Genomic DNA, 15,938 nt, shown 5'->3' with positions numbered 1-15,938 from the left:
CAACCTAGCGATCAATCAATACAATGATCCCATTCATTGCCACACATGTTAAACCCTAGACTTAACCGTCTCCTCATACTAGACCGACTCGATCCTATGACACCTTTAACTCCCCGTTACCCGACCATGATGCACGTTTTTATATCTTGCCTCTCGCGGTTGGCACACGTTCTTATCAACAGTGGGTAGCTCCCACTAGGCTTCTACCCCATATTCTTGTGGATTCGCCACATCTCCTATGGGTGCTTCCATATTCTTGTGGATTCGCCACATCTCCTATGGATACCTAGCGTGAACTACTGCCACACATACTTTCCTTAGACTCTATATGCTTTCCCACTCATGCTTAACCTTAATGTTATTCTTTTATACTTTCACTTATCCTTTCACATCCTTATCACTTTCACGTATCCCGTCTCATTTTCATTTACTTTCCTTTTTCACTTAGACTTGTACTTTAACTCATTCACTAGACGCCACCCGTTATCGGTGTCACACACAATACACATCGCACTCAAGTTCTACTTACAATAACAATAACAATCAATACTCATCTATCATCTTAGCATTCGCTTCTTTCTAGCATCCTAACTTTAATCACAAACAACACATGGGACTACACATCCAAACATACAAGCATCACTTATCAATCAATCATCACTACCACAACTCCATTTCAGTTTACTAAGTCCCATTTAACAATATGAGGATTCTTATGCATCGTGATCCATTCATCTAACATCCTAGCAATAATCATGTTCTATCATTTTAGCTTTCAAACAGGGTCTAACCAAACCTAACTCCAACATAAAGGAGTATACAAAATCATGAGAGAAAGTTGGGTTCGAGACACTCCACCTTAGCCTAGATCTGAACAGATCTGGAACAAGGAAACAAGAGAGCTGCGAGATCTGACCACAACCACCAATCAGCTGCAACCACCACCACCACACGGCACCGGCGAGGAGGAGGGAGAGAGGAGAGAGATCACGGAGAGAGAGAGAGAGAGAGAGAGAGAGAGAGAGAGAGAGAGAGAGAGAGAGAGAGAGAGAGAGAGAGAGAGAGGCGTGAGAGAAGAAGAGAGAAAATGAAAAGAGAAGCTTGACGGCTAGGGTTTCCTAGTCTCTCTAAATCTCTGCAGAGCGTCGCTCAAGTTTCAGAAATGAGAGAAAAGAAGGGGCTGTATCTCTTTTTATAGGAAAGGGTGAAGGAAACCCTAGGTTTTTGTCAAATGGGCAGTAGAGAAGCCCAATCTTTTATGAGAATTTTTAGGCCAGGAACTGAACCGTTACAAATGTAATAAACACTTATTGGATTGCTAAAGATGACTCAGAAGATGTTTACTTACTCTGTTTTGATTTTACTAGAGAGAGGTTTGGACCGCGTCTGCCTCTACCTTTTAGTTTTGCTTACGGAGGCTATGTGTCTCTATCTTCGGTTAAAGAAGAGAGGCTTGCGATGTTGTTAAAACAACCGGGTAGAATATTTGAGATTATTGATGTTTGGGTTACGGATAAGATTGAGCCCGGTGCTGTGTCCTGGAGCAAGTTATTCAAAGTTGAAACGTTGAAACGTTGAAACTCAATTGTCGTTCTCTGTTTGGGATTTTTTTGATCGACTAGGAGAAGAAGAACTTTGTAGTTTTTGATAATTGCGAAGGATCTTTCAAGACATACATCATTGATGGGGAAAGTGGTCATTTCAGAGAAGTGGAGAGCATAGAAGCTCCATACTCACGGCTTGACAATCTAGTGGACTGTTATGTTCCAAGCTCTGTGCAAATCTAAGTTAACAGATTAGTGATTAGTCTATTTTAATGTTCTTTTCAAACAAGATTAAATTACAAGCTGTATCTCATCTTCCCTTCTATATGATCATGGCTTCATGTACTCTCTTGAAACTCAATTGGTTTGTTATATAACATTTTCAATCTAGACTTCGACATCTTCATTATATGTTTTTTTTTTTTGAATTGAATGTTAAATTTAATTCAAAGAAAAAACCCTTGTTACAACAAGTGCATCCTGTTTTAGAGTTCTAATAAAGATCTATCATCTACTTCTATTTTTCCTTATCAATAACTACTTCAAATTTAAAACTCAATCTTGTGTTAAACCACATTGCCATTCCACCCTCATATCTTTTGTCTCCCCTCTGCCGAATCACTGTGAATTTATTTCTCATCTCTTTATCAATTCTCTTGACCAAAAGCATAGTTGGAGATGGAGCTTCTCCATGACCTTATCCTCTTACTTTTTTTTCTCTCCCTCGACTTGTACTCTCTTCAAACTCAATTCACAGATCTTCAAAACTCTAAATGAAAGGTTCATTAGGATTTACTTATGTATGTATGTTAACATTTCTTCAGTCTAAGAATACTTGTGTAGTGACCTTATAACAATACTGCGTGCCTTTCACTTCATTTAATATACTACTCTTGGTGGTATCAACTATAAAGTTATTATAAATGAGCTTTGGGGAAGAAAAATGCGGAAGCATGATCTACTGTTTTCAGCTTATGCTACTGTTTCTGCAAGTCTCTGAAGATAAGTTTTAAAAGCATTGTTTACACTCATGATTGATTTTTATGTTGCACTGTAATCCATTTTCATTGCACTATGTGTTTTTTTTTTTTTTTTTTGATAAAAACGCATATTATATACATTTCATCTAACTCTACCGAATTTGTAGACATTTGAATAAATATCGAGTTTCTATGTATGGTGGCCACTTTGGTTATACTCTATCTGTTCAGATCCATGTTTTAGAAAAAAAATTTGTTTCAAAAAAATACATTTTTTACATTATCAATACATTAATTATTGCGCTATGTGTTGTTTCATACATTCTTACTAGATGATGATTCGTTTTTATTTTGTTCACAATGCCCTCTCTTTTTTTCATGGAGTGATGAACATAATTGATATACTTTTTTTTCTCAACATGTTTGAACTTGGCACACTACATTAGCAAGTGACATATATAACAGAAATATGCTTAGCTAATTGACATGAGTGACGAAGCAGGTCCCGATATTCATGAATCATGACTAGTGATTGTGCAAGCGGAAGGATCAAGCCAAGGAGAAAACGTTTTGAATTTTATGTTGTCTGAAATGCTTGCTGTTCATTTGGAATATGAGTTGGGATAATCTCATTGCAGCAAGGATCTCGTCAAGAAGCGCATTTCAAACCCGCACTAAGAAAATTATAGAGCTGTTTTTCAGTCAGTCATCAGATCCGATGACCAGTGTGTTTCACACAATGAAGGTCCTCAAAAATCTCTCTGGTGTAAGGATGTGGTCACCTTTATACATTTCATCGATAGCCCATATTCAAGCTGATGTAACTCGCCGAGAAGCCTTCTTAGCATTTCCTGATCCCGAGAATAAGGTTTTGCTGTATTCTTTTTAGGCTTACCTAAACCAAAAAAAACACTATCTGTTTCTTTTGATTATGTTAAAGGAAGAGATGCTAAACTAATATGAATTCAACATATAATAAAAGTAGCAAAACCAATATTTATTTTTATAAAATATTTGAAGCAGAGACCAAATGAAAAATTAAACATATAATAAAGTAGCAAAACCAACATTTATTTTTATAAAATATCTGAAGCAGAGACCAGAGTTGGAGCATAGCTGAGGAGAAGTGAGCATCTAGATCCTGCATCATCATGCTTGTCCACTTGTATGCACTTATCCTCTCCCACAATGTGTAAGAATCTGCCAGAGTCCAAAGATTTACCGGGACACACTATTACTTTATTCTCCTCGTCCACCAAGAAATTCATCCCAGTTAAGAACATCATCCATTGGTGGTTGTTATAGACTCGTTTCACTGTTATGAACTTGCTCCATGATATGGCTCCACTACTATCAATCTTGTTCGCCATCCATACATCTACATCGTCGGCGGCAACAGAAGCTAACATACAAAGTTTTTGCTCTTCTCTAGTCATAGACAAAGCAAACATTCTGCCAGAAGAAGGAATATGCATACTTGTGAATCTCTCCGTAGAAAAGTCGAAACTTAGTAAGATATCCATCCACAGCTGTTGACCTGAACTAAAAGAAAGCCAGTAAGTATTTCCATCCACGCACGTGCCGCGACGCGCTAACCCTAGAATGGACCAGTCTCTAGTCTCATCATGTACAACCCTCCATGAGTTAGAGGTAAAGTCATAGATTTCATATAAGCGCGGCTTCATAAATTCTAAAGCAGGCCTAGGTCCATGCAGAGCAATCCTCAAGATTTTGTACTTGTTGCATGAGGATTTACCTAAAGCAAAGATGTCAGATCTCTCGTAGTAACTTCTTGGTTTGATCCAAGTGGTTTCATCTAAGCATGGGTTCCAAACCACTAGTCTATTGTCTTCGGTGGTGCATAACAACAAGCCAGGCAGTGAAAAACCTCACGAATATTGACTTCTTTGGAAGAATTTGAAAGAGGATCTTTGAGGCTAAACTGACTTGTTATGTTTACAACGTTGTCTTGAGCTCCAAGGAAATTAATGCTCACTAGATAAACCCTAGAATCAATCAACATGATCTGAGACGACTTCTTGAATCTCAAATAATTGATCAGAGCTTTCCATCTTTTGGATACTGATCGGAATCTTGCTAGTGCTGCCAGTGGAACCTTTGAGAGTATGTCCACTAGCAAATCCTCCGGAAGATACTCTTCTGCTCCAATTCGAAACGCGTTTCGCTCCATAGCTTCTTCATCGTCGGATTCGTCCACAAGAGAAGGAACTCCATGAAACAACTCAACAGACATTGATTATCGGATGTGATCAAGCAAAAACCCTCAAAAAATCTCTTTTCAGTTTCAAAAAATTTCGTTGATATCGATGTTAGAGTTCGTTCTTTGTTTTTTTTTGTTTTTGTCTGTGATATTGGTTTACTAGTTGACTAGGTGATAATCCGCGCCCTGCGCGGAGCGAAGAAATTATTAATGTCAAATTGAATAGACGATCACAATATTAATGCTCCTCTTTAATCCCATATATTACACTTACCTTATTTGGTTATTGCGTGATTCAAATTGGCGTGAAATATGTTCTATCAGATGCATGTTGGTCAAGCGTAAATAAATCACGAATATTCTTATTTTGATTAAGGTAATGATTTCGATTATTTGTAAGTTTGTTTCCTTTTATATGCATTACATTATTATTGTGTTTCCTTTGAACTTTGACCAATTAAGCGATTTGAAATGTTGCATAGAAATGATCATCGAAAGAAGTAGTTGAAATAACGAAAGATGTTGCATAGAAATGTTCATAATTCCAAGTTTCTTATTAAAAAAGTATGATTATAATACTCATTGATATTAGTTAAAAAATGTTGGATTCAAAAAATGTTCAAAAAAATAGGATAACAATCCGTTTTAAAAAATGTTGAAGAACCACTCTCACCCTTTTAAAATTCATTGGATTGATGTCGAGATATATTTGTTGCCTTTTTCAACCGTAAATAATTCAGATTCTACGCCTGTCATAAAGTCCCGGTTTGTGATTAAAGCGGATTTTAATCCAGCGGTAACAAAACCGATCGAGTTGTAAATAAAGCATATTGTATAATGTATATGTCCAATGGCATTTGGTTGTAAATATTCTAGTTTTCAAAGGGTTATTTTAAAAAGCTTGTGAGAGTGGCTTAGGTGATGACACCTAGGAAATGACACTCATGTAATAAACACATGAGGCCAAGGTTTATTTCTAATGATGTTTCTCCTTTAATAAGAAAGGGATGTCTAGCTCCTTGTGTGGATTAATATATCTATACATCTAATAATTTTTAATTCTAAAATTTATTTTTATAGAATGATAGATACAAATTTAAAATTATTATAAATTATAAAATTTCAATATTTATATTGGTAATCAATATATTAAATTGTATTATTTTGTTTCATATTTTTATTTATGTGATGTAGATTTTGGATCAAAATCTTTTTTTTATAGTAATAACTAAATTATGAAATTTTGTAAGTGAAATTAACACATATTGTATTTGGTATGAAAAGAAATCATGTGGTACTAAAAGGACTATAAAAAAACAAATATAAAACAGTAACAAATAACAATAATTTATGAATGTTCAATCTGGTAAAACCAAACCATTCAAAATCGAACCAAACCGAAATAGAGAAAATAGTATGGATTTGGAAGTACTGAGGATTTTATTTTTAGAAAACAACAGTATATGAATATGGATCAATATATTAATGGATCAAACCAAATAAACAAAAGAAAATGATTAATTCGGATATATAGTATACTTATATATAAATTTTATAATAATATGTATTTGATCAATATTTTTAGTAAAAATCAGAGAAATTGGATATAATATTAGTCATTTAAGAGAAAAGTAAGGATGATATTATCGGTAGATATTGTTAATATATATTTATTAATTTCTAAAGATCATGATAACTATATATTAAAATATATTTTTAAAAACTATTACTATATATATAGATATATATTGGTAAAATATGTTAATGTTTATTAATTATTTTAAATATCATGATAAATATATAGATATCAAAATAAATAAATTAAATAATAATATTAATTAAACTAATGAATTATTCTAAAATTATGGAAAAGATGAAAATAAGCAAATTAACTAAAAAAACTGATTAATTTAGATATGTTAGTATATTTATAAATAAATGTTATAATAATCTGTATTTGATCAATATTTTCAGTAAAAATCAGAGAAATTAGTTATAATATTAGTCACTAAAATTTTAAAATGAGAGAAAAGTAATGATGATATTATCGGTATATATTACTAATATCTATTTATTAATTAAATGTCCTAAATATCATGTTTATTATATACTCCCTCCGTTTTATATTGTAAGTAGTTTTAGCAAAAAATATTTGTTTCACAATATAAGTAGTTTTCATATTTCAATGCACATTTGTTTTATTGGATATTGTGTAACTAATCAAATAATGCTAGCTTTTTTATAATAGGTTGAATTTATTGATTAAATAATATTTTTTACAAAAGCAATAATTTCTTAATATTATTGTTTTTAGCTAAAACTACTTACAATATGGAACAGATGGAATATTAAATATATATTTTAAAAATATTAGTATATATATATATATATATATATATATATATATATATATATATATATATATATATATATATATATATATCGGTACAATAGGTTCATGTTTATCATGATTTTAAATATCATGATAAATATATAGATATCAAAAAAATTAATAATAATATTAACTAAACTAATGATTTATTCTAAAATCATGTAAAAGATGACAAGTAAGCAAATTAACTAAAATCAAGGAGAAGATGACAAGTAAGCCAAATCACTTCATAAATAATAGTATAGATATATTTTGATTGATTTAGAAATCCATATAGTATTTTTATAAATCCAAGTAAAATATGCATAAAACTTTCGGATTTGAGTCTTTTTATTTTGGGAAATTTGCCAATATGGAACTAAATCTCTAAAGTATTGTCCGCTTAGAACTAAATTCTCTAACCTTGTCCGTATAGAACTAATACCTAGTGAATCTACTGTTTTGTCCTTTTTCTTTACAATATAGTTAATAAAATTTGAAAAAATTATATGAATTAAAAAGTACATACTTAATTAAATAAAAATAGGGCAAATGTTTCCCAAAATATCAGTCCCGTTCTCTCCGACTCTCTTTCCCAATCGAGAGACGATTTCTTTTTCGCCGGCGACACCTTCAGCCTCTGAGATTCTTGGTTCGTCAGAGAGCTTCAATGAGTAGTCACATCGCTTCTCCCTCCTCCTTCTTACGTATTTCCTCTGTTAGAGCCACCGGTTAGATTGTCGTTCTTATCTCCGCTGCCGCCGACGATCGAAGCTGTTCAAGCTCGGGAGTAGCTTCTCCTCCCCGATTAAGGACGATTAGTTTCACAGTTGTTTTCTTTTGCTCTTCCTTCATCTCGGTTCCGACAATTTGAAGGTTAGGCTTTGAAATCCCCTTTACGATTTTGCTTTTTTTTTGTTTGTTCTTTATGTTTATTTGCATGTACTACGAATTGTACTAGGAAGAGAGTTCATTGTTTAAAACACAAATCGAAACAAGTTTATGGTTTTCAGAGGCGGAATGTGGTTGAGTGGGGTGTGAGTTTGGCTTGTTGTTGAGGTGATTTTGAGTTCTAGTTTGTTTGGTATCGGCTTTATTAAGGTTTAGAATTCCTAATAAACTTGAAAAGGCTAATGACTTTGACATGCTTTAGAAATCGATTTTACATACTTGTTTGGGATCGAGTTTGTTATTTGAATTGAATTTGTCGATACTGTGTAGACTTTTGTTATTCATTTGGTGCGTAGCTTTGACTCTGTTTTATTTTAGAGGAAAACACATTTGCTAGTTGATTATATTTTGTTTCGATTTGTGTTTCTATGTAGTTTTGAATTGTAAAAAACTAGTTAAATGTGAGATGGTTATATTTGGTTCGCTGTTAACTTATGGAATTCATGTTTTTTAGGAATGGCTCACCAGTTTCCTAAACGCATTCTTCAAGAAGGTGCTGAGACGCAGATGGATAAGATTAACAACACATGTAGAAGGACGCTTCTGAAGGCGGTAAAGGTGGCTCTGAAAGATGAGTATGAGGAAGTTTTGAAAGACCCTGTCTTCGGGCCTCTTCTGGCGATCATAGAGAACAACCTCAGCTACTCAGGGAAGATTATTCACAGCTTCATGTGCAAGCAGCTCAGGGTTTCCAAGCTTCACGAGCTGTGGTTTTTTTTGCGAAGAGGCCTCTTAGGTTTTCTATGCAAGAATTTTATGCTGTGACTGGATTGAAGTACAAAGAGGAACCCGACGTAGGCTTCATTAACTGGAAGAATGATAAGGGGTTCTGGGCTAATGCGCTGAAGACCAATTCGAAGATCAACTTATATACTATAAGGGATGAGCTCCTTAAAGTGTGTAACGAGTGGTCGTATGTGGACAGAGTGAGGTTAGTGTATCTGTCTATTATACAATCATTCCTCATGGCTAAGGATTGGAAAGTGTATATCCCTCAAGAATACATCCGTTTGGTGATGGATTTTGAGAAATTGAGGATGTATCCTTGGGGTCTTCGCGCTTATGATGAGCTGATTGCATCAATACTCAGAGCAAAAGAAGATGTGCATACGAAGAACAGCTACGTGTTGGATGGATTCTCATATGCGTTTCAGATATGGATTATGGAGGCAATTCCAGACATTGGTTCTATGGTGGGTAAAAAAATAAAAAAAACGTGAAGAAAATGAGATGTAGGAATTGGAAAGGTAGTGGTAAAGTATCCTACCAAGATATCACCAGCCTAGAGTCCCACTTTGATAAGGTAACTGATATTTCTTCTTTAATATTGAGTTCAATAAATGTTCAATGTAAGCTTATTGTTTTGTTTGTTCTTGCAGGGAGAGGTGTTCACATTTATATCATCTACTGGTGATTTCGATGTGATTGCTGATACTGAGTTCCTTAGGGAAGATGAAAAGAAGGACGAAAGAGTTGGTCGTATTGTTGAATTGATCAATGCCAAACAAGACTGGACGCATTTTGATTGGGAAGTTGAGTCTTTGCCTGCACATATGGACCTTTCTGATTCAGAACAAGATGAACCATCTGCTGTTGCAGAGGAACCGGCTGTAGTTGCAGGGGAACCGGCTGTTACTGCGTAAAGAGGCAAGCGCAAGCTAATTGATCATGGTGCCGAGTCTCGAAAGAAACAACTGCTTTGGCAACGTGCGGCTGAACACAACAGTGGTGTCTCTAGTGAAGTGAAGACCTTCATTGAAGGTTTGTTCACCGCTTCTTTCAACTCTTTTAAGGAAGTGGTGCAGAAGGACATCCATGAGCGTTTTGACAACGTTTCCAATGAGGTGGCTCAACTCAAGGAACAAGTCTGTCAGATTAAGGGTCTATCGGAAACAGTGGAAAAAGGCAACACATCTGAGATTCTCTCTCCTTCAGCAACAATTAGGAAAGACCAAGGACCATCATCTCATAGTACGGGTCCTCCCGCAGCAAAGGGAAAAGGCAAGGCATCTGCAAATGTGGATCCTCCTCCGGTTCGTCGTAGCCCTCGGCCAGTAAGAGAGGTAACCAAAAAATGAAGCTCTGTGTATTTTGCTATGTCGACTCTTTTGATTGAATATCTTTTGATGTAATGTCCTTGTATTGTGATATGTTATATATTGGCTTGTATGAACTAATGATGATGACTTGTGGGATTGACTATTTTGTAATGTACTTTTCTATATTTTGCTATGGACTGTCTTTTTAGTATTAATGTTATGCTTGTTTTTATTAACAGGATGTTCAAACTGATGAAAATGAAATGATGGATTTTTTGAAGAATTTGACCAAATCAGCGAGATGTGTAGATAAGGGGACCCAAGAATCTTTACAAGAAGCCATGGGAAACCTTTCTCAAGCATCTCATGTTAAAAGTTTTGATCCTTCACAACATCTGGATGGTGATGAACCAGCTGACTTTGCCACTCCACTGTCTTCATTTAAGCCTGCAGATTGGAGACCACCTACTCTGAAAGACGTGGACTCACATGAGGACCAGATACATGATCCCGATTACTCACTAGTGTTTGTCCCTGAGGTATTATGGGGCAAACTTGTTGACTGGACCAAAACTTACAAGTAAGTTGAAATTTTTAAATTTTTTAACAATTCTACCATTTTGATACTGAATTTTGTAATGCAGAGAACTAAAAATTGGACCATCTATGCTCACAAATGAGTTAGTATCTCGTGTCGTGGGACCTTCAGAGTGGCTCCTGAATAAGGTCAGTTATTAACTTGTTCCTTTTTATTTTGTTTACACAAACTTACAGTCTTTTATCAAATTATGCAGGAAATTGATGGTATGATGTGGTTATTCACTGAGAGGACTTCCTTGCGGCGATGATTTCCAAATAAAGTAGCCTTCATGACATGCTTGTTCAGTAATCAAATTACGAACTCTTACAACGAGTATAAGAAGGACAAGAAGAAATTCAAAGTGGGCGGACTGCTACAACAGTACGGCATTGGCAAACTTCCAGCACACGGACGAACAAGACTAATGTGGGATCTTGATGTTAACCGCATGTATGTCCCCCTAAATGTTGGTAAGCACTGGATCTCTATGTGCGTCAACTTTGTTACTCGGTCGATAGAGGTCTTTGACTGTGAGGGACTGAGACACCCCGGTGCAGTGGAGCCATTTGCAGTTCTCATCCCTAGAATTGTCAAAGCCATTCAGTCTTCTAAGAGTCGACAGTATCAAGTCAAGCAGTATACCGTCTCCTACGTCTCAATGCCCTTCTTATTGAACAAAAGTAGCAGTGACTGTGGAGTATATGCCTTGAAGCACATTGAATGCCATCTTCTAGGCTTGGACTTTTCCCTGGTGAATGACAACAACATTCGTGAAGCGCGGCAGAAGATTGCTTATGACCTATGGGAAGCTGCTATTGATCCTGTCCTTATTTAAAGGATGGCAAAATTCACTCCCCCGAAGACAATTTCAAGTGCTCTAGTGGAACTTGAATGAAATTCTTTCTGTTATGACTTGTGTAGGAAGTATATTGTTATTTGGTGCTTTTATTTGACTCTTTTAGTTACCATTTTACTCCTTTAGTTACTAACTTATTTCACTATTTTATTTGACTCTTTAAGTTGCTTTCTCTTTACTTTTAGGTGACAATATGAAACCCTATCTATACCCTAAATGATTGATATGCGATGACCTAATTCTTATCAAAACATAAACAAAATCAAAACCTATCTATACCCTAAATGACAGTAAAGTAGGGCAAACTATATTAAACCTTATACCTTAAATGACACTAAAGAAGACAAACGATTTCAAACCCTATACCCTAAATGACCCTAAAGTACCACAATCTATTTGGTGCCAAAATTTATCAAAACAATCATTAGTAATCTGAAAAAATCATAATAATCAAAACAAATCTTTATAATGAAAACACATACAAGTTGACCATAAACGCCGATCCGATTAGAAACATTGTAAACCCTAATTATATTGCTTATATAAAGATCATAAAGCGGCCACAAACACTACATCTTACGGGTTTTTTTTCTCCTACTTGTTCTTAAAAAATTTATCCTTCTCAAAAGAGAATGACGAACACGAAATACCATGGAGCGATCCCTTCCAGATGCTGGTGTGGAAAGAAGATTGTCACTTATGTTTCAAAAACAGAGGAGAACCCATAAAGACGATTCTTCAGATGTGAGATTGGTTTACAGGTAAATCTGATAATTCATTACTTCATATTCTTCTATATGTCAATTGATTTGTTTTGTGTTTTGAAACAGAGAAAAAAAGAAAATCATCTTTTTAAGTGGGTGGACGAGGCTCTGCTTGATGAGATTGAAAGGATGTCTGAGCATCAGGCGAGAGTTGCTGAGGAAATTGAAGATTTGAGAATTTCCATGAAGAAGACAGTGCATGAAGAAGTTATGAACCATAAGCATTCGCTTGATGTAGGTTGCGTAGGAACCCTTTTCAGTTTGTTATGTCTCAGGTCCAAATGTGATTGATATTGTAATGGTTCTCTGATTCAAGTTATATTTTCAAAAATTGAACCAATCTGATTTCCAGTTTTATTGTCGTGTTATGAACAACGTTGTCAAACAAACCCAATTTTCATAGTCTTTGAAACATAGTATCCTAAAAAACGTGAAACATAACTTGCATAAATCAAGATGAACAAAGCTGAAACATAACTTTCATAGTCTCTGAAACATAACTTTCATAGTCTCTGAAACATAACTTGCATAAATCAAGATGAATAAAGCTTGCGTAAACAGAACTTACATAAAGTCTGAAACATAGTAACCCAAAAAAAACCGGAAACATAACTTGCATAAATCAACATAAGCAAAGCTTGCATGAAACGAACTGAGTATCCTATATTGCTCGATCACATGTTCTCCTATCGTGCCCTCGAATCCCACATCGGCTACATTTGCGACCTTTAGAGCATTTGCGTTCCTTGTGACGAACGGATCTTATCTTCGGCTGTCTCGTATCTGCGTTTTTTTCTTCTACCTGCAGCTCGTCTAGACTCTGGAGGAAGGACTTTCGTCTGCTCCACATGAGATGGAACAGTCCAAGCATCTTCAGGGACACCAATAGGATTTATGCTTTCTTCATAAGCCGTGCGCCATGACGCAGTAGTGTATATGTCGTCTGTGAGTGTGTGTGCTTGTATTCCAACACTGAAGCCTGCTTTTATGGCGTGCCTGCATGGGATTTTCATCAGATCAAACTTCCCACAAGAACACGTGCGTCTGACCAAGTCAACCATGCAGTCAAAAGTGTCACCTTGAACCAAAAACCTGTCATCGCTAATCGGGAAGACCTTAAACTTTTTACCCTTCTCAATCCTTCTGTCTATCTTCTTCTCCACAGCAATGGTCAGTGGCTTCGAGTGCTTAGAACTTAAAGTTCTACGTTGGAAAAACCATCGAGTCATCATTTCCCTAATGCTGTCCATTAGAGGTATTACTGGAAACTCTCTAGGCGTACGCAAAGCAGAATTTATCGACTCCGCAGGGTTAGTAGTGTTGATATCATACCTGTAACCCGGGAATTGACAACGAGCCCACTTCCTCACATCGGCTTCTATTAGATAATTTCCAATTTCAGGACTAATAGAGTAAATAGCAGTGAACAGCTTACGAAAATCAGCAGCTCGATAAGCTTTAGAAGCCTTTGCAACCAAACCAGCCACACCTTTCCCACTAAAATATGTTACGACATTATTCAGCAAGTGGTGAATGCAAATTCCGTGATGAGCTTGCGGGTACACGTTAGCAATAGCTTTAGCAATCGAGGAATTCCTATCAGACACAAAAGCTAAACTATGCTCGTCAGCAATGACCGCATTAAGTTGTCTCATAAACCAGTTCCACGCAAGGTCATTCTCTGAGTCGACAACTCCAAATGCAATAGGATATAAATTCGAGTTTCCATCTAATGCAGTACCAACCAGTAATACCCCTTTGTATTTGCTCTTCAAGAACGTCCCATCCACAACAATAACTTTCCGAATTGCAACATTGAAACCGCGAAGACTCTGACCAAAGGAGATGAAGAGGAATCTGAATCGCCCTTCAGAATCCCTTTCATAAGACGTGTGTGACCCTAGATTAGCTTCCCTCATCATGTGCAAGTATTTGAGAATTTTTTCTTAGCCTTCCTTTGGAAGGCCTTTCACTTTGTTGATTGCATACTCACGTGCATCCCATGCCAAAGAATAGGATATCTCAACTCCATGTTCTGAACGCATATACTGGACTATATCATTAGATCTCGGCCCTTCTTTAGCAGTTTCATACATATGCATAACCAGAGTACCAATTGTTTTTGCTGAAGCTGTCCGAACAGAACCCTTCCTTTTGGATGGAGCACATGAATGATGAGATACATACTTTTTGATGATAAAATAAGATGAACCAGGTAACCCCTCTGCACGAACACGCCAGCTGCAATCATCATCTGCGCAACAAATGTACCACACTTTTTTATCCGATTTGACAAGCTTATAGTCAAAATTATGTTTCATTGCACATATTTCGAATGCTACCTTCAAAAGCATTTCCGAAATAAAATGTTGACCCTCCTTCACAAAATCCACCAAAGAAAATCGCACATCATTTCCATTGGTCTTCTCTTTGTCACACCATTCAACCTCTTCTTGTGAATCCATAGTTTAGATAGGAAAAAATTAGAGAAGAAGAAAAGAAAAAGAAATCGTGATAGACAACGATAAAGAAGACCACAATTTAGGAAAAATGACAATTAAAAAAGGAAAACAAAATATTTAAAAGATTTAGAGAATATTTCATAATCGTTTTTACCAAGATTTCCGGATTTTGTTTACTAACCGTTATAGAACTTGCATTATACCAATTTAGAAAATATGATAATAAATAGGATGTAATATACTATTATAGTAGATATAAAGACATGTTGTAGATTGTATTTTCTGGCGTGGTTTATAAAAAGGAAAGATTTAGATTATATTTTCTAGCGCGGTTGATGAGATGACATTGTTTAGTGTTTTAAATCTACCAGAAATATAGAGCATAGAGGAAATCGTGAACTTCATATTCTGCCTTAGTAGTTGTATACGTTTCCGTTATAATGTGCAGCCTACATGCCTTAGAACATTGTGTTTCTTTCAGATTACATATTCTAAACCGCCATAGATGGTAGTATGGTTAACTAGCACATTTAGCCAATTTTTCAAATTATTATGTAAACATCTTTTGATGTCAAAAATATTTTTCTCACATGCACATGCTTATCTACATTAAGTTAACTATTTTTTTCATATTTTTTTCCTTTCTAAAAAAAATCATATGAATTTTTATATACAAAAAGGGTAGTCACTGTCCAAATGTGTCAAAAGTTAATTTAGTTCTAAGGAGACAATACTTTAGAGATTTAGTTCCATAATGGAAATTTACCTTTTATTTTTAACTAAAAAAATCCAAACAAATCTATTCAAATCTATTATAAAATCAAATATATTAGTAAATCCGTACGATTGAATAACACTTGATTTGATATAGAATTTATGAATCATTAAACCAATAACACATGATTTTAATACAGATTTGAAAATCACAGAACCAATAAAACTAGATTAGTTAGGATTTTCAAATCCATTAAAATACGTACAACAACCAATAACCCCTACTTAGGGTAATCGGGTTGTAATTGGTGGTGTAGTGTGTGACTATAGGATGATTAGTTTTTTGATTTTCATGCCTTTAAAATCATTACTTAATAGTTTTGGACTGAATTTTGAGTTATTTAGGTCCATTTAGTTTGGGCTTAAAAAGGGAAAAAATGCTTAAATGGATATTTG

The 15,938-nt window shown here is 35.2% G+C and overlaps 1 protein-coding gene and 1 pseudogene across 1 annotated transcript; both read right to left on the bottom strand.

Moving 5' to 3' along the window:
* Nucleotides 1–2,731: 2,731 nt before the first annotated feature.
* Nucleotides 2,732–6,539, bottom strand: LOC125599270 (annotated as a pseudogene).
* Nucleotides 6,540–13,034: 6,495 nt separating this feature from the next.
* On the bottom strand, nt 13,035–14,225 carry LOC106377646. Its single transcript, XM_013817910.2, has one exon. It carries the CDS (start codon nt 14,223–14,225, stop codon nt 13,035–13,037), a length of 1,191 nt encoding a protein of 396 aa, XP_013673364.2.
* Between the last annotated feature and the right edge of the window lie 1,713 nt (nt 14,226–15,938).

Source organism: Brassica napus, unplaced genomic scaffold (assembly GCF_020379485.1).
Source record: "Brassica napus cultivar Da-Ae unplaced genomic scaffold, Da-Ae ScsIHWf_1826;HRSCAF=2462, whole genome shotgun sequence".
Lineage (NCBI taxonomy): Eukaryota > Viridiplantae > Streptophyta > Magnoliopsida > Brassicales > Brassicaceae > Brassica > Brassica napus.
Note: the sequence above shows the minus strand (reverse complement) of the source record. Positions and strands in the feature narration are given on the sequence as shown.

Coding starts and splice junctions, on each gene's coding strand:
- LOC106377646 (XM_013817910.2), bottom strand. CDS start 14,225: ATGAGGGAAGCTAATCTAGGGTCACACACGTCTTATGAAAGGGATTCT.